The sequence below is a fragment of the Chiloscyllium punctatum genome, chromosome 20 (assembly GCF_047496795.1).
Source record: "Chiloscyllium punctatum isolate Juve2018m chromosome 20, sChiPun1.3, whole genome shotgun sequence".
Classification (NCBI taxonomy): domain Eukaryota; kingdom Metazoa; phylum Chordata; class Chondrichthyes; order Orectolobiformes; family Hemiscylliidae; genus Chiloscyllium; species Chiloscyllium punctatum.
The window spans coordinates 64,046,232-64,065,329 of record NC_092758.1 but is presented as its reverse complement, the minus strand read 5'-3'; the positions used below and the strand labels follow the sequence as shown (position 1 = coordinate 64,065,329).

Below are 19,098 nucleotides of genomic sequence, written 5' to 3'. Positions count from 1 at the left end.
GTCAGGTGTCCTCTGTGGTCCACATTGTAAGGCTCCTCTGGAGCAGTCAAGGCATCAGAAATATATTTTGAGCAATCGTATGGTGTACTGTATAATTGACCTCGTTGAGCTGTGTACAATTATTTAAGGGGGGGGAGGGGGCTTTTGATGCCAAGGTTCAAGTCGATAACATGTCTGAACCATTTGATTAAAAATATTGTAATGCTTCAAGATTGCTATCATGAATCATAATCGGAGGGCATTGCCCATGTCACATAGAATGGAAACATGAACTTAAAATGTCTTTCTATGGGCAATTAGCACAATACTTTTCTGATCGTCATAGATACAGTAACTTGAATGTTAAGGGAGTGGATATTACAAGTTGCTGGCCTGGAAATTTAGGACTGTAGTTATTGAGGGCATCTGATGTGGGTTCCTCAAATAACGGGGCTACAGAAGTGCATAAAGGTTTGTCATAATTTGGAGGAGTTGGTGTTGAACTGGAGTGTACAAAGTTAAAAATCACACAACACCAGATTATAGACCAACAGGTTTATTTGGAAGCACTAGCTTTCAGAGGGCTGCTCCTTCTTCATTTCAGGGCTCCACTAGGGGCATGTTTGGAATTCCCCAGATATAACATATGTACATACAGTTGACAAATGGCCTGTTCAGAAGGGTGACTAATCAGATTCTCAGCAGACACTGATGTAGAAGCTACGAGGGCAGTTGTCTTTAGGGCTGTAGGTACAGGCCGCATTTGACTACCCATAATATGCACTCCCTTAACATTAAAGTTTGTAACTGTCTTCGAAGAAAGCCTTAGCCATTATCTCAACCATCTAGTGAAGTCGGTACCTTCTGAATAATATGCTAGTTCTCATCAGTGAAAATGCCTGCCCTAATTTGGCTGTTATTAATCCCCATTTCCCCTCAGCTGATGACTTTGTGGTCTAGGTTGTTGTGCAACTCAAGCACATTGCAGAGTCCTTTCCAGGTGATTCCCAAAAGATTTGTTTTGGAATGACAGAAAAGGATAGTAGCAAGGCTTTAGTACTGTTATACAATTCACACAGGTGTTTAGAAGCATGAAAACCTTAATGAGAATTATATTTTATGTAATGTAAATGAAACTTTCTATTTGTTCTGCTCATTAAAAACCCCACAAGTCTTTGCTCAACTTAAACCTAGTCGATCGCAGCACTACCAACTGCAGTCAAGGTCAAGAAATATCTCGGATGTATTTTGGGCCATGTGAATCTCATTACTCTGATTTAATGGTTCACCATAAAGACCCAAAATCAATCATAATACAATCTAAATTTTAATCTCTTGAATAATTGTTTTACACCACATTCTTAAAACATTCAATTTTATGCAAACCTTAAAGCTGAATCACATAATTAAAAGGTATTCAAGTCCACAAAATAATTGACATTGGGCTCCTTTTGATATGAAGACAAAACTAAAATGTGGACCATAGCTTAAATATTAAGCAACTAAGCAAAACCAATGGAGAGCAAATACAGTACTACATGTAAAAAAATCCCTGACAAATGGTTCAATTTCTAAAACTGAATTCATAATTAAAATCCAACTCTCAGGATTTATATAAAAAATAAAAAAAGGACTACAGTACTTGTAAGAAATGTCCGGGTTCATTTACCTGTGGACTCATCCAGTGACCACGTTTTAAACAGGGCACATCACATGAAAAGAATTTCTAAGAAAGAATTTGCCATTTCAAGTGGGTCATATATACTTGTGTGTCAGAAAAATCTCAACATGCATTAAGAATTGCAAAATCTTTTTTAAAAAATATCTTCCATTTTCCATGTGAGAAAGCAATGTACAATAGGTACAAGTGTCATGTTTATTTCAGTTATGACTAGACAGTCATTAATTTTCTCTCCAGCAACCCTCCCCACAAACTTCGGACAAGATGGCATATTGGGTGTCTGAACGTTGCAGCCCAACAAATGGCAGTGTAGTGGACATCTTAAACAGCAGCCAGAACCTTTAGTGTCGACAGGCTAAAAAGGGAAAACAAACAGTCAAACAAAATGAATGTTACACATCACATGTCAAAATGATAACTGCTGATCAAATCTATTCAAGACACTGTATTTAAGTGCAGATCAATTATTGTGATTATTTGAAATAGCTGTCATCTCTTGGTAATGTGTGAAATTGGATTTGAGACTTTTAATTTGTAGATCATAACCTATGGTTAGTTTTCTTGATATGACTAATTGGCAAGAGGTAGATGTCATCCTTAGAGGAATAGTTGGCAGAGAATTCACTAGCTTTTAAACAAGTGCACAGAGAAAACATGACTAAAACTTAGAATTGAGACTCTTCTGATTTGAGGGGGAAAAAACATGTGGACAAATGTCTAAGTTACTTCAATTGTAACCAGAAGGTTCAGTGCACTAAGAAATTGTGTAGAGCTGTCAAACTGATTTGGGTCACAAATCACCTCAAAGTTCAAAATGAAATACAAACAGCTAACCACGAGATGTTAACCCTCACTAATTTTTTTCCCAACTCAATATACAGGATCTAATGGACAAGAGGAAACAACTATTGAAGAATAAGTGCTAAATACTAATTGGTATTTCAGAAATGGAAGTGAAAATGAAAATCAAATGCCATGCCTGGTAAGTGTTCTAAAGTATGTCATGCAATGTTGTCAATTAAAATATTCTACAAACTGAGAATAAAATGCTGACAAGAAAGGAAAATTGGGGAGAGGTAAAAAAAAAAGTTAACTGAACTGCTGTTCCCTAGTGTAGAGAATACCAACTTGGCAAGGCTGACTGTCCACTTTTCATTTGAGCACATATCCAAGTGATAATCCAGTAATTTGCCAGACATGCATTATTGTTAATACAAGTAACTAAAAAGGTAATGATTTGTTCTGATAGATAATTTGTGAATCGGGGTATGCTATTTGATCGAGTCACTACGATTTATCTCATAGTATCTCAACTCCAATGAGTATACATTATCCATACAAATTATAGGTCAGATTTGAAATTTCACGGTTCTATAGGCCTGATGATGTATAGGTTCTGTTAGATGTGGAATCATTTCGTTCTCCGATATACTTGTGTCCTGAGGCCTGAATGCATACTATATTCTTATGGCAAAAGATGCATCATTGCGTCTTGAAATTAAGTACCATGGAAGCTGCAGTAGAATATTAAAACAAAGTGTAATATCCAAGGATTTTTATTTTTATACTTGTATTATTTAACAATGTTAAATATGCATAACCCATATAGTACAATACCAGAGACAAAGTGATTTGCTAAACCAACAAGAAACCAGAAGGAAACGAAATACAGAAATTCAGGTTGAGTTTAGGTGGTATGATGTCAAATTTTAAGTTTTACCAACCTTCCTTATTTCAACAGATAGTTAACTTTATCTTCAGATAGAAGATAGTTTTAAAGTCACTACAGTTCCAAAGGATCAGAGGGTTGCGCTCTCGATAGAGAAAGATGACTAGCCGTTGAGTTTAACCTGATGGTCATCATGCCTCAGATGAGGTTCAGAAGGCAGGAACCTCAATAACTCCTGCACTGCCTAAGAGTTGTACATAAAGCCGACAATGAAAAGGTTATCAGTGTCCAGATTGTACGTAGGTCTATTCTTTCCGCAGCATTATTTGAACATTCCCTATATATCAATCATTTTACTTTATCCATTTATAAATTTACAGGTTGGTATCCTTTATCTGCATGTCTGAAAACCAAGACAAAAACTGAAGGTCTTTTGGAAAGTAGGCCTGAGCAGACCTGTAGACATGCTGAGTGCGGACTTTTGGAAAAAAAGTTTCACTGCTTAGCCTGAGTAAACCTAGAAATGCTGTTTTGCCCAAAAGGCCTGAACCTAATATGTCATGTGGTGGTGGAGAGAGGATGACGCCTGCTTCCCTTCTAGGCCTATATGGACCTATAAGTGGGGCAACTATATCCAAAACCAGTTGGTCCTGAGGTTTCCAAATAAAGGATTCCTGACCTGTAGAATATTTCAATATTATTGTGTAGTCCAATGATGTAGAACTCAAGGCCCAGCATTGCTTGTAACACTAATTTGGTAGCTTCTGTAATTTTAATTTAAACGGTACAAGATCACAACTATACAGGTTTCTCTCTACACTACAACTTCAGATTTTAGAATTTGTTTTCATGCACTACAAATGATATATTCAAAGCAGAAGGGTAGATACAGTTTGTATCAGTAAATGTAACTACCACATCAATAAAAGCAACTTAGCATTCCTTCAACAGCTATGCTTTTGGTCTGGCAAAAGTAGAACTGATTTTTACCAAAAAAATCTGGATGATGGTGATGTAGCACTCATGATCATGTCCATTTTAATTCAAGCACAGCACACTCATGAAAAGTTAGCAAAACAAACACACTAAGTATTACTTCACTGTAGCCATTTTCTTTTCCAGAAAAAGGGGAGACGTCAAAGAATTAAAACCAAATTCCTTCAATCTTCAGTGAGCATCCTTAAATCCAACCCCTGAAATGTAGCACGTTTTTGATTTCTTAGCATTGCTGAAACTTTCAAATGAGGAAAATTTAGTACTTCATTGACCCAATTTCCAGGCTGCATGGGGAACTGTAGCATATAGACTAGGCTCACTATCAGCTCAACAACCATCTAACCCAGGAGGGAAGAAACTTAGAAGTAGGTGGATTAAAGAACTTAATTCCCAAACAATTGAAAAACTTAGTTTAAGAATTCAGTTTTAAGCAGTTTTATTTCACTGTGCATTTTGTGGTAATGTTAACACTTTTGAAAGTAATTATTTGAACAGAAATATTGAAAAATGGTTATTGCTCTGCACATTTGAGATTTAAAAAGTTTAATTACTGAAGTAGCAATATCTTACAAGGAAAGCATCAAGAAAAACATTGTTACACTTTAACAGTCTGGTCCAGTACTGTACACACTTCCAAACTGAGTTTGGATTTTTAATGCATAACAATATATTAAAAAAAAGAACAGCAAGGGGACTGGATGGCACAATTCTAGTCTTCAACTTCACTCAGCAATCCTGACCTGCTGACCAAGCATCCTGTGAAAAGATTTTGCTTGACTCAATCCTGCAACTAATGAACTTAACTGAATTTGTCAAACCCCTGGGTGGCATGCAAAATGGTCATTTGTCACAGTAAAAAAAACCCTATTGACATTAACACTGAGATGCTCTGATAGGGGGAAGTTTTATTTTGCATTGCTTTTAAAATGTAACCCAAATGATTCAGGTTTTCAATTAGGGAAGGGAACCCACTCCCACCATCTTATACAAGTCAACACAGGACTGATGTGTCTGCACAGAGGTGAGCTACTGGGATGGATTGAGGATTGGCTATCTGACAGAAGGCAGAGAGTTGGGATAAAAAGGTTCTTTTTCAGAATGGCAGCCAGTGACGAGCGGTGTCCCACAGGGTTCAGTGTTGGGGCCACAGCTGTTCACATTATATATTAATGATCTGGATGAAGGGACTGGGGGCATTCTAGCAAAGTTTGCAGATGATACGAAGTTAGGTGGACAGGCAGGTAGTACTGAGGAAGTGGAGAGGCTGCAGAAGGATCTAGACAGTTTGGGAGAGTGGTCCAGGAAATGGCTGATTGAATTCAATGTGAATAAATGCGAGATCTTGCACTTTGGCAAAAAAGAATAAAAGCACAGACTACCTTCTAAACGGTGAGAAAATTCGTAAAGCCAAAGTACAAAGGGATCTGGAAGTGCTAGTCGAGGATTCTCTAAAGGTTAACATGCAGGTTGAGTCCGTGATTAAGATAGCAAATGTTGTCACTTATCTCAAGAAGGTTGGAGTATAAAAGCACCATTGTGCTACTGAGACTTTATAAAGCTCTGGTTAGGCCCCATTTGGAGTATTGTGTCCAGTTTTGGTTCCCACACCTCTGGAAGGACATACTGGCACTGGAACGTGTTCAGCGGAGATTCACACAGATGATCCCTGGAATGGTTGGTCTAACATATGAGGAATGGCTGAGGATCCTGGGATTGTATTCATTAGAGTTTAGAAGATTAAGGGGAGACTTAATAAAGACGTACAAGATAATATATGGCTTGGAAAGGGTGGACGCTAGGAAATTGTTTCCGTTAGGTGAGGAGACTAGGACCCGTGGACACAGCCTTAGAATTAGAGGGGGTCAATTCAGAACAGAAACGCGGAGACATTTCTTCAGCCAGAGAGTGGTGGGCCTGTGGAATTCATTGCCGCAGAGTGCAGTGGAGGCCGGGACGCTAAATGTCTTCAAGGCAGAGATTGATAGATTCTTGTCGTCTCGAGGAATTAAGGGCTACGGGGAGAATGCGGGTAAGTGGAGTTGAAATGCCCAGCCATGAATGAATGGCGGAGTGGACTCGATGGGCCGAATGGCCTTATTTCCACTCCTATGTCTTATGATGCTAGAAGCATCAAGCGAGTTCAGAACAACTAAGAATGTGCATTTAACAGTCTTTCTAAAGTAAGCAGTGCCCTGATCAGTAGACTTCTGAATATTGAAGAGCTTAATTTGCAAGTAGTAACATTGAACATGCGACTCAAGCAAAGATAGTAGCAGGAATTCACTCTTCCATTCTTTTCATAATGAAATTTAGGCAACAGTTGTAATGATGATATTTTCATTGTGTATGAACAGCATCACAGCTAAAGATTCTGCGTTCATTTCATTCAGCACTTCTCTTACTCAGTATATCCAGAGGTTTTGCAACTTGAACCAACATTACATGGAGAAAAAGATAGCTTACATTTGTGTCCTTTGAGACTACGGAACATTACAATGCACTTTACCAATAATCAGTTACTTTTGACGTGCAGGTTACCCTAGGTTACGACAGGATCTTGATCAGATGGGCCAATAGGCTGAAGAATGGCAGATGGATTTTAATTTAGATAAATGCAAGATGTTGCATTTTGGGAAAGCCAATCTTAGCAGGATGTACACACTTAAGGGTAAGATCCTGCAGAGTGTCGCTGAACAAAGACCTTGGCGTGCAGGTTCATAACTCCTTGAAAGCAGAGTCACATTTGGATAGGATAGTGAAAGTGAAAGTGGTGTTTGGTATGCTTTTCTTTATTGGTCAGAGCATGGAATACAGGAGTTGGGGGGTTCGTGATTGTACATGATGTTGGTTAGCCCACTGTTGGAACAGTGCGTGCAATTTTTCACAGAGGGACGTGAATGTATGGAATGAGCTGCCAGAGGAAGAGGAGGCTGGTACAATTGCAACATTTAAAAAGCATCTGGATGGGTATATGAATAGGAAGAGTTTAGGAGGGATATGGGCCAGGTGCTGGCAAATGGGACTAAATTAGATTGGGCTACCTCATCGGTATGGACAAGTTGGACCAAAGGGTCTGTCATCTCAATGACTCTATAGTAATAATAGGTAAACATGGCAATCAATTGAATAGCAATGTTCCAGAGTCAATACAAATTTTGAATAATGCTAGAGACATATTGAAGCTGTTCATCTTGCACTTATTAGGACAAATGTCAAATTTCAAATTATCGATTTATGGACAGGAGTAAAAGAGTGCCAGGACATATCAACTTCTCATCCTCTTGGTAGTTCAATAAAAAAAGGTTCAAGGCTTGAACATACATGCAGTTTTCTGCAAAATAAAAATCACTATTACCAGAAACTTGCAAGCAGACCTGAAAATTGCCAGGTTTCTTATTACCCTGAAAAGCAGTGTTCAAATTTTTGCAATATCAGGTTAAAAGGTGTTTCATGCTGCTATCAAGCAAGTACTTTCTACTAACTGGATGCCAGTCACCCAATTCAGCAACTCCCATATGAATTTCAGTGCCATTGAGCTTTTAGGTGCATATGGCAATAATTCTAATAATCAGCTGTTTGAATCTAATAGCATCTTTCTTTGGTTGTTTGAAAAACAGCTTAAGTAGATACCATTCTTGAGCAGCCAAGCTATCTAAATCCAGAACAACTGGTTAAAGTGATTCTGCAATTGGGTAACACTTGCTGAACAACAGTGAGCTAACAACTATATTATCAATTTGAGATACTCAGTTAAGGATTGTAGCAGTTGCAAGAAGCAAGGTAGACCAATTTTAGAGTAAGAATCCTACAGCACGCAACAGGCCCTTTGGCCCAAACTGGTCCATGCTGACCAAAACATCCGTCCACACTAATCCCATTTCCCTGCATTTGGTCCATATCCTTCTGATCCTTTCCTATTCATGTATTTGTTAAAATGCCTTTTTAATATTAATGTACCCACCTCAACCACTTCCACTAGTAGCTCATTCCATATGCATACCTCACTCTAAAAAAGTTGCCCCTCCAGTTCGCTTTTACACTTTCCCCTCTAGTCTTCCAATTCCCCAACTTTCCTATAACAAGGTGACCAAAACGGAATATAATACTCCAAGTGTGGCCTCACCAACGTCCTGTATAACTGCAACATAACTTCCCAACTTCTAAAGCCAATGCCCTGACGCCACAGGCCTCCTTCATGCCCTGTGACTCTACTTTCAGAGGAATGAGAACCTAAACTCAAAGATCCCTCTGTTCCACTACACACCTTAAGGCACTACCATTCACCATGAAAATCCTATCTTGATTTGACTTTACAAATTACAAGACCTCAGATTTATCTATATTAAACTCCATTTGCATTTTGCAGTCCATTTCCCAACTGATCATGGTCCGACTGCAACTTCTGACAACCTTCCTCACTGCCCACGATACCACCTATTTTAGTATCATCTGCAAACTTATTCATGCCTTGTACATTCTCATCCAAATCATTGTCATAGATTACACAGCAATGGGCCCAACATCAACCAGAGGCACTCCAGTAATCACAGGGGTCCAGTCCAACAAGCATCCTTCCACTCTTACCTTCTGCTTCCTACTATCAAGCTAATTGTGCCCAAATTGCCTGCTCACTCTGGATTCCATGCAATCTAAACTTCCAGAGCCACCTACAATGTAGAACCTTATCAAAAGGCCTTACTGAAATCCATATGGATTACATCTACTGCCATGCCCTCGTCAACCTTCCTGGTCACTTCAAAGAACTCGAACAAATCTGTGAAGCATGGTCTCCCAATTAAAGCCATGCTAACCACTTCTAATCAAACCCAGTCTTTCCAAATGCACATATACCTTATCTCTCAGAATATTCTCAAATAACTTACAAATCCCAGATGTTTAGCATACTGGTCTATAGTTCAGGCTTTTCTTTGCAGCCCTTCTTGAATAACAGCACAATATTCACTACCCTCCAGTCTACCAGGACCTCACCTGTTGCTAACGATATTTTTGCATCAGTCAGGGCTCCCACAATTTCTTCTCTAGCTTCTCGCAGTGTTCTTGGATAAAGCTGGTGAGGACAAGGACATTTACCCACTTTCATACATTCTAATATATCCAACACAGCCTCCTCTGTGATATGGACTGTCCCCAAGACATCATCAATAACTCTCCCAAATCTTCATGTCTTTCTCCACGGTAAAGACAGGAGAAATATTCATTGAGAACCTTGCCCATCTCCTGTGGTTCTGCACATATGTCCATTTTGGTCATTGAGGGGCCTTATTTCTCTCTAGTTAGTTATTTTTTTCCACTAAAAATGGATACTTAAACTCACCCTAATCTTTTCAGCCAAGGCTTTGCGTGTTCCCTTTTTGTCCTCCTGGTTTCCTTCTTCAGTAAACTCCTGTAGTTCCTGCATACCTCCAGATATTCACTTGATCCTAACTGCCAGTACCTGAGCCATGCCCCCCCTCAGGTCAAAGTGTTTTTCAAAAAAATTAATATGTTCAAGCCTTACATCTTTTTGTATCTTCCCAGAAGCTTGGAGAGCTTATGTGCTTTCTTAATGTGAACTCAGCCAATCAGCATCTTTTTCTCCTATTGTGTGAATCATTGTGACTACTATAATCTGAAATCATGTATTTTTCCTGCTGACTGCAAGACAAAAAACATGGGCAACATTTCCTTTTCCAGCAAAAGGGAAATTGCTTTCATCGACACTGCTCATGGTAGCTTGTATCTTTCCCCATCTCATCACTTGAATAGGAAGATGGATTAAAAACAAAGTACTGAAAACACTTAACAGGTCAGCTATGAAATGTGGAAAAAGAAACAGTTAATGTTTCAGGTCAATAATCTTAACTATAGATATTTTTAATCAACCTGTTCAACAATATAATGAAGAAGTTGGGACTTGAACCCAGTTCTTCGGCCCCAAAGCAGGGACACTACAAGAGCCCTTAAACTTTTTATCCATCCTAACTCAACTTTACCTTTCCACAGATGCTACTTGATTTGCTAAGCATTACAAGCATCAGTGATAATTTGGTTTTAAGAGGATTCTGATTGAATGGCTTAAATTTTGTAACAATTAGATTTTTCAATTTTAGTCCTTTAAATTTGTGCTGCATGGTTCAGCCAGATAAACGGAATTCAAACCTTCAGTGCATTTTCAACACCACATTGAAACAGATGGTGACTTCTCGTCAGCTAATGTTCATTTCAGAAACTATCTAGCATGAATCACTGTTTTACACATTAGTTGTATCAAGTATTTTTTTTAAAAAAAAGCAAAAAACTAGGAAAATCACTAAAGCATCATTACAGCATACATTATGGAGACAGTTATCCATGAACCAATAAGCCAGCTTCAGTTTTAACAACTATTACTCCAAATAACAGCACTGGAGTTGTTCAAAGTACACGTGTACCAATCAATTCCATGGCTCACTTTGATCCTTAGAACTAGAAAGAATTTCAAAAAAGAAGCTTTTTAGAAATGATAAAGTAAAAAGACAAGGGCCATCTCGATGTGTACAGAGTTTTGGAGCCAATTTTTAAAATGCTTTTCCATGGAGGGTCCAGAGAAGCAGAAACTTAAAATAAGCATTCTATTCAAGAGAGGAAAGGAACTCAAACAACACAATAAAACAGCCAGCAGACTGTCCTTCAAGGTTTCAGCTCCTACACATCTAACTTGTGAAATGTTTAAGGCAACTGGGCTTAACGAAATTGGAGTACTTATTGGATCTAAACTCGATTTATTTGTCCAAATTCCTGCTCTTAAAATGCTGAAAATTGATAAATTAAGTAGATTTTTACCCTCAGTGTTATAATAGTCAGTAGCCATCCTCATTCTAAAAACTAACATTGAATTGTAGTCATTAAACCAATATGCCTAATTTGAAGTTTTACAATTAGTCATACATATTTAAATTTGGGCATCAGTTTAGTGTAACCCCAACCACTTGACTTGCCTACCTTCTTTGATGTTTTCATGTTTCAAACTGTGTCAGCAGGGCCCGCACCTCAGGTGTCAGCTGCTTTGCAGCCTTGGCTGCCTCTGTGATGGCCTTTCGGTAAAGGCCCTTTCTCTTCTTGTTAAACCGTGACTGGAAGTTTTCTAAAAACGGGGAGACTTGTGAAAGAGCCAGGAAAGATGTTGTTGGGGACCCAAACCATGAAATTCTGGCCTCCTGTCTTACTAAAAAGCCATTATCTTTCCGGCTCACAGTTATAGTAAGTATGCGGGCAGGCCACCAGGGGAAGCCGTAAATCTTGGCCCAAACAATGTCCCCTACACATATGGTCTTGCCATCTGGAGTCACACATTTAGAGACATTTTTGGTAAAGATTTTCACTTTCAAGGAATTAGTGAGCTTTTCTTCTTTTGAGGAGGAAGAGCAAGGTACATGCATACTGCCTGGAGGAAAGTCAAATGTTTCAGTAGAACTACATTCTGAGTTGGAGGATTTTATATCATCTGCACTATCACTACTACAAACTGAAAAGGCGGAAGAGTCAGATTTATTTTGACTGTAGGTCATATAAACAGTTATATTGCCTCCTCTGCCCCTTTTCCCCAATTGTTTTTCATCTTGCTCACAAGGCCATTTTATTTCCCTGGTGTCTTTATTCTCATCAGTGGACTGTTCCAACCCTTTTGTGGGACTATCTTTTTCAGAAGGCTGCTCACCTGCTGAGCGGGAAGAGGTACAGCGAGGCGGCGCTTTGGACACTGTCTTACAGCTGCGTAGTCTATCAAGTTTAGCCTTGTAAACAGAATCATTTTCTTCATTCCTGTACCTTTGTGGTTTTAAACGAATCCGTGGAGGGAGAGAGCCAGAGTTGGTGGTTTGAAAGCGCCGTGTAAAATGAACTTTTGGAATGATACCACCAGATGAAGAAACTTCCTGCTGTTTCTTTTGAACTTTGTCTTTGGCCATTTTCAATACTTCCCGGGCTTTCGCATGATCTACGTTCTTGTTCTGTAGCACTTTCTTGGGATTCAACTGCACTTTAGAACTATGTACTTGGGAAGAAATCTTGACTACTTTGCCCTTGCCTGTAGTTAGATTTGAAATTTTAATGACTGTATTTCTCTTCTGACCATCATACGGCGTTTTTGCTTCCAGTTTATGATCGGTTTTTAGTCTCTTAGATACTGCAGACGCACTGTCATTTTTTCGTTTCTTGTCCTCATTTCGAGAAGTGTCATTTGTGCTGCTGCCCCTTCTCAACTCTTTTTTATCTGCAGAAATACTATTTTTGCATCTATCACATAAAACTTGTCTTGGTCGGAGTTTAATAGAATTCATTATGGAAGTAGACTCCTCTCTGAACATTTTCTTTTTAGGTCGTTTAATCCTTCTTGGAGGAGGTTGAGGTATAGACTGGTTATAAGTATGTCTAATAAAGAGTGGAGGAGGATAAGGTGCTCCTTCGTAAAATAACGGTGCAGGTTTTGCAGTCCACAGGCTTTCAACCACACTAGGGTGTGTAGAAGGTACCAAAGATGCTGCTTCACAAGTACCTGCTGATTTTGAACTTTGCTGGATCTGTTGCTGGAATGGTTCACATTGAAGTTGCAGTAAGTCAGTTTTATCCTTGTAGTCCCTTTTTGGAAGTACAGTCACAGGAATTCCATAGGGCCCAAACCTGAGAAGGTATAGCACAAATGGATTCAGTCCTAAAAATCAGGTTTTTGCATTTTGCTCCAACTTTACTATCACAATTAAATGCATTCATTTCCAAGCAACACATACTTTTTGCATTCTTAGTGATTCAGATATCTTTCAGATAAATCAGAAAGCTAAAAATACCATAGTGCAGACTGTGCATCACAAGTGCATTAAACTGTTGACATACCACACAAAGAAAGAGTCTAGAGCTACACTTAAAAGTCAGGAGGGACTAGCTTTGAATGCTTAACTGAACTGGACTTACTCATATTCTCCAGGCAAATATTGATTATAAACATGCAAAAAAAATTCAGTTACATCTCCTTATATACCAACATAGTGCAATATGGCTTTGAAAAGGAAAACTTTATTCTAGTTCAACGTCTTACACCAATCAAAACCTAAAAAGATATCTATTAGAATAAAGTTCGATTCCATTGACAGTGACATCCAGAAAAGGGATTTGTGAAAATTTGTTGAATGTTACAGTAAATGACCTTTCTGGTTGCTTGCTTACCTGGTAAATTAACCTTTGTTACCAAAAATTGACGATGATTGGAGCAGAATTGCAGTGTCAAGTTTTCCATAATTTACAATGCTTTATAAAATCTTCCATTAAATAAGCTTTCATTTGAGCTAGCAATTACACAAGTCCAAAATGGAGATGTTGCAGTAAACAGTAGATTGCCGGTACAATGCTAATCGATAATTATCTCATCCAATGACTTAAACATTATCACCCGAATTCAATTTTATATGCACATTAATTACAACTTGTCGTTAAGAGTTTAACTCAGATCATCAAGTAACCAAATGGCCTCAGTACAGATTCTTATAAATGGTGCTTTGTTCAAAAATAACTACCTGCTAAATTGTTTATTCCCACTCTGATGTCATGCATAAGGAATTCTGGTCTCTCTTCATCTGTCTTCATCATAAAATCAAACACTAATAATAAAGATGAAAGTGTCCACTTTGTCGTGGCAGAGTTGAGAACAGTTGAATCTTCTTTACGTTTTCTTGAATCCAGCCCCCTCTTGCCCATCGAAATGTCATATTTAGTCTCGTAGCTCCTCTCCCGGGTGAAGACTAAATAATACCAACTTCTGATTTTCATATCTTGGCATTATGAAGTTAAAGGCACATACCAGTCTATGATCAGAGGATGGGATTAATTTAAACTATATTAGATTGTTCCAACTGGAGGCTGGTAGCACCAGAATTTTACAATATTGGAAAGCTCATCACTGACAGCACAATCAACCCCAAATTACTTGGAATATTTTTGATAGTATTTATCCCAGAACTGTGCTGAAGAACTAAGTCTGTGTGTTAACGTTTCAAACTCAAACAATTATTCATATAATGCATAGTATTAAAAGAATCATACTGGATGCTTACAAACAGAAGAAATCCTACTCGAAGTTAGCCTTTTAATTCACCCATGATTTTTCTGGACCAATCACAGACAGTACTTTTACTTCATCTTTCTTTCACACTTTTTAAGAAACTCTCTATTTCAACAGAGAGAAAACTGTATACAATTGCAGCTAAACAGGTTTCCTAAATCCCAAACTAGACTAATGGAACAAAACTTTGATTCAGTGGACCAACAAACATTCATTTTTCTCTCTTTCCTTACCCATCCCCCTCCCCCTCCCTGTTTCCAGATGATTCTGCAAATGATACAATAATATTCATTTAGCACATTTTTAAATCAATGACTTCTAACAATTATGTTGATATATACTTGTCCTACAATCTTAATATTTTACATTTGCTTCTGAAAAAGAATTAATACAAGCCAAGCACATCCAACATTCAGTTCTCATCTACTACTAGAAATGGAAGTGATAAGAATTTCACCTTTGACGTTCTTCCAAAAATCAGATGTTTCAAATTTTCGCATTTCTAGCAAAAGAAATGGCAGTGACAACAAAATGGAAGCCAGCTTGAGACCATGGCTTGCATCCTAATGCTGATGAAACACCAACTATAAATGGGCACATTATATCAGGAGTAGTAAAAGTCTCTAATATATAGCATTCAAGACATCTCCACACTATAAAACGGGGTATGAAACATTGGCTGATGTTAGAAAGATCACGTCTTCATTACAGAAGATGCAGTAAAATGAAAAAATTACTGCTGAAACAGGTGTTATATACGCATTCAAATGATACCCAAACATTTACAGAAAAAAAGCTCTTTGGAAAAAGGCCTATAATTTGGGTTCACTTTCCCTAGAGGATTTTTACTCCAATTGTTCACTTCCATCATTGCTGTTATGGAGGTCAATATTTTGACAGTAGACCTACAGCAGACAGTAGTGCTTTAGGATGGACTGACCCAGATTTGTTAAGAAATAGAGGGTGTTGCTACATAAAGAAATTGTGTAGTACACAAATGCAAATTAGGCTTTTGACTGGACAAATGTAGCCATTTACATTTCTCAATGTTATATTTATATCAGTTACTGTAGCACTAATCATTGCATCCTGGCTCTAAGAATTGCTGGCTGGTTCTGCTCCCAAAATACTAATCCTGGCAATAATTGGGGTGAAATGGCCAATAAAACCAATTCTAAGCTGTAACAACAAGTTTTAGAAAGAATTCATATAAAGTACTTTCAGTAATTAGAGCAGATAGCTACTTTAAAGAATCCTCCTTTCAACGTTTATTTTAAATTTAAAAATTAAAAATGTACTAGAGAAGGAAGCATGGTTCTTTATTTTACAGCAGCCAAGGTTGATGAGAAATGCTATATACTGAACACAATGGATTATGCTAAATAAGTGCAAGCGGTTTTTCTCAAATTCATTTGAAGATAAAGACTTAACTGACTGGGCTAGCATTATTCTCAAGCCACAATTATCCTTGTGGAACAGCAGTCCATTTGAGGTAGGGACACCACCAACATGTTAGGTTGAAATCTTGGAATTCCCTCCCTAATGACAGAAGGAAACTCAATAAAATTCTAAAAAGGATGGTGAGAGACTGAGAACTTGCAGGTAATGGTATTCCCAAGTTTCCACTGCCCTCATCCTCTTGGACACTAGTGGTAAGGTACATTCTAAAGCAGGTTCCACAAATTTTTGCATGCATTTTATAGGTGTCAAACACTGCAGTGGTGGATGGAATGAATACTTGCAGATGTGGTGCCAATCAAACAGTTTTTGTCCCAGTCGTGTCAAGCTTAGAGTATTAATGAAGCTGTGTTAATCCAGGCAAGTCGAGAGTATTCCAATCTGTTTGTTGGAATAAGATTGTTCACAGACTTTGAGGAGTTAGGAAGAGAGTTACTCAGTGCAGAATTCTGAGCCTGAATCTAAAATTACTTATAGCTTAACTTTAAACAAATCACTCACAGGTTTTGATGAAAAATGGCATAAGGGACATAGACAGCAGTTCTTGATTCTGGAACCTTAGTTTCTGGCTAACTACGGAATAACTGATGTTAGAGTAGTAAAGATTGACAGTAACCGTCTGGGCCAGCATTTATTGCCCATCCCTAATTACTCAGGACAGTTAAGAATCTGCATTGCTATAGGTCTAGAGTCATACGTAAGCCAGATCAGGTAAGGAAGGTAGATTTACTTCCCTGTAGGATGTTAGTAATGGGTTTTTATGACAGTCAACAGCAGTTATAAACATAACAACTTGAAGAAACTCAGCAGATCTGGCAGAATTTGTGGAGATTTAACATTTCAGGTGCAGTGACCCTCTTCCGAGCTGACTAAAAGTGTTAATTATTTTCTCTCCACAGATGATACCAGACCCACAGTTTCTCCAGCAGTTTTTGTTTCAGATTTTCAGCATCCACATTTTTTTTAATTGGTTAAAAGACTAGCATATTTTATAATTCTAAAATTTAATTTTTGACCTGAATTCAGATTTCACCATCTGCCATGATGAATTCAAATCTATGCCCTCAGAACTGAGCCTGGAGCTCTAGATTACTAATGATGTTACCACTATGCAACCACCTCACCTCATACAACATTTATATGAAACAAAAAACATCTCAAAATAGTGATACTACACTCCAAAATTTAGCATCTCAAAAAAAATACAAAAGTTATACTGTAAGAAACATAGTAGGAAACCTAAATTGTTTTGCTCTCTGGGAATAGACTGGTTTCAATATTGCATGGGAGGCTTGAGCTGCCCCACCTACCATAAGAATTTCCCAACTCTTGATCCAAGAACAGCACACATTACCATGTTGGGGGCATCTTGGGCTCTCACCAGGTTGAGAGGGGGGGACACGCAGGAAGGTTGACTTCGAAAGCAAATCTGGAGGCCAGAAAAAACCTTGAGACACACACATGAGACCTTGACCTGAATGAGTAGTAGAGGCTCAACCTGTATGCATTTTTTTTTAAAAAGTATTTTTGTTACAGAATAGCAGAGTCAAAGTTTGTTTTCAGAGACATACATTATCAAGTATAACTAAAAAAGAATTATTTATTAGCCCTGGCTCACTTCTAATGTGAAATACAGACTGCATTACACTGCTTAGATGTATACACAAACTCTGCATAACGTCTAGGTACATCACATTCTTCCTGGCACTCAAAAATCACTTAGTCAAAACTCATTTTAGATCGATTTAATGGAAATTGAAAAACATTACAAAAGGGAGTTATGGTACTTCAACTCATTCCTTTAAATGTGCAGATAGAAGTGGTCTCATTCGCAAAACTACGTTATTAACCTTTAGAGATGCAATTGACCCCTAAATTGAAAAAGTAAATCCAAACAAAATAAAGAAAGGCATTTGAGGAGCTTCATGCTCTTTCTCTGCATTTCTATTTTTCTTTTTCCAAAAAAAGTTAGGAGGACTGATGATGCATTGAATTTGGGCGGGGTGGGTGCTGGGGTTTGTGCTGGGGAGTTGCTGGAACCTGGTCTGAGCAGGGCTGGGCAGGGTTGGGCAGGGTTGAGCAGGGCTGGGCAGGGTAGGGCAGGGCAGGGCAGGGCAGGGCTATGCCCCCACGAACCCCCCTCTCTCCCTCTGCACGTCCTTTGGCAACGCAGCGGCCACAAGGGATTCGGATGCAGCAGAGCGCGGAGACGAGGTGCCGACCGCTATCGCCTGCTGCCCTAGGCCCATAGGTGGGCACTTCATTGGCTCACACTTCACCTGCCCCACCATCCGTCCTCCAGGTACCACTCCAGGCCTCTCGGGAGAAAGGTGCCTTTTTTCTCCTCTCTTTCTACCCGTTATTTTGTGTTTTATTTTCTCGTACCTTCTGGAAATATCCATGAGAACTCCTGAGAAAAGCTTCTCTTCGAAACGCAGGGACACGACCAATGCGTCGTCCACGACGTGATCCACCGTTACCCTGACTTCGGAACCCGCCAGGAGTTTTAAGGCGGCAGCGGCGGCGGCAGCAACGCCAACACCCGCAGCCGCCATTTTGCTTCCTGCCTGATCCTGAGCGCCGTTTCTCGTCTGCACCCACTCCGCTGCTCGCCGGCCTGGCTCCGGGGCGGGCGCTGCAACACCACCTGCCTCCCTGCCATCCTCCTATTGGCCCAAATCCATAGTCACCTTCTCTGATTCGTGTTCTCGAACCATCCATCGGCTGTGGCAGGGGCGGCCTATTTGCGCTGTAGGTCTCACGATTGGTGTGCGTAGCTGTCAATCTGCCGAGGTCGGGAGAAACTCGTTTGACGATTGGTTAAATGGACTGCCTGTCCCAATACAGCGGCCCCGTTGTCATGAGAACTCGTGTCGCTCAAATCCATTCTCAGATTTGTGAATGGTGAGACAAGCTGTCAATCAATCATCTTAGCCCCGGGGCTTACAGTAGTTTCTGACTCGTTGGATAACTTGTCAATTATCGGGTACCGAGCTATGAAGAACGAATCAATAGCAATTTTTGCAGTTATATTTATTAACTGAAACCAAGATTTGTCAAATAATAACTATTAGCAATGTAATACCATACTTTTGAAAAGTTACTTTGCTTGTGAGAGAGCAAATCTTTGACCCCTTCACATGTGAACTATTTTAAGGACATTTCGAAAGGTCTTCGGAAGTTAAAGGCAATAGTTGAGGAATTCCGTTAGCTTTAGAAGAAAAA

General features: G+C 39.0%; 1 protein-coding gene across 4 annotated transcripts; it reads right to left on the bottom strand.

The window, feature by feature from the left end:
- Positions 1-1,287: 1,287 nt before the first annotated feature.
- Positions 1,288-18,609, bottom strand: pwwp2a (PWWP domain containing 2A). Of its 4 annotated transcripts, none has more exons than XM_072591030.1 (4): positions 18,259-18,609; positions 17,184-17,371; positions 11,307-12,983; positions 1,288-2,015 (listed from the first exon to the last, which is right to left on the bottom strand). In XM_072591030.1, the coding sequence occupies exons 1-3, from the start codon at positions 18,592-18,594 to the stop codon at positions 11,321-11,323; spliced, it is 2,187 nt and encodes a 728-aa protein (XP_072447131.1). In that variant the 5' UTR covers positions 18,595-18,609; the 3' UTR covers positions 1,288-2,015; positions 11,307-11,320. The 4 variants fall into 4 exon arrangements, with proteins under 4 accessions (XP_072447131.1, XP_072447132.1, XP_072447134.1 ...); XM_072591031.1 differs by having other exon boundaries at positions 17,184-17,302; XM_072591033.1 differs by having other exon boundaries at positions 17,228-17,302; positions 18,259-18,411.
- Between the last annotated feature and the right edge of the window lie 489 nt (positions 18,610-19,098).

Excerpts from the sequence above, each read along its gene's own strand:
- pwwp2a (XM_072591030.1), bottom strand. The coding sequence starts at position 18,594 with ATGGATGGTTCGAGAACACGAATCAGAGAAGGTGACTATGGATTTGGG. Across the intron at positions 17,372-18,258 it reads CTCATGGATATTTCCAGAAG|GTTGAGCCTCTACTACTCAT; the intron begins GTACGAGAAAAT and ends AAATGCATACAG. Across the intron at positions 12,984-17,183 it reads AGAGTTGGGAAATTCTTATG|GTTTGGGCCCTATGGAATTC; the intron begins GTAGGTGGGGCA and ends ATACCTTCTCAG.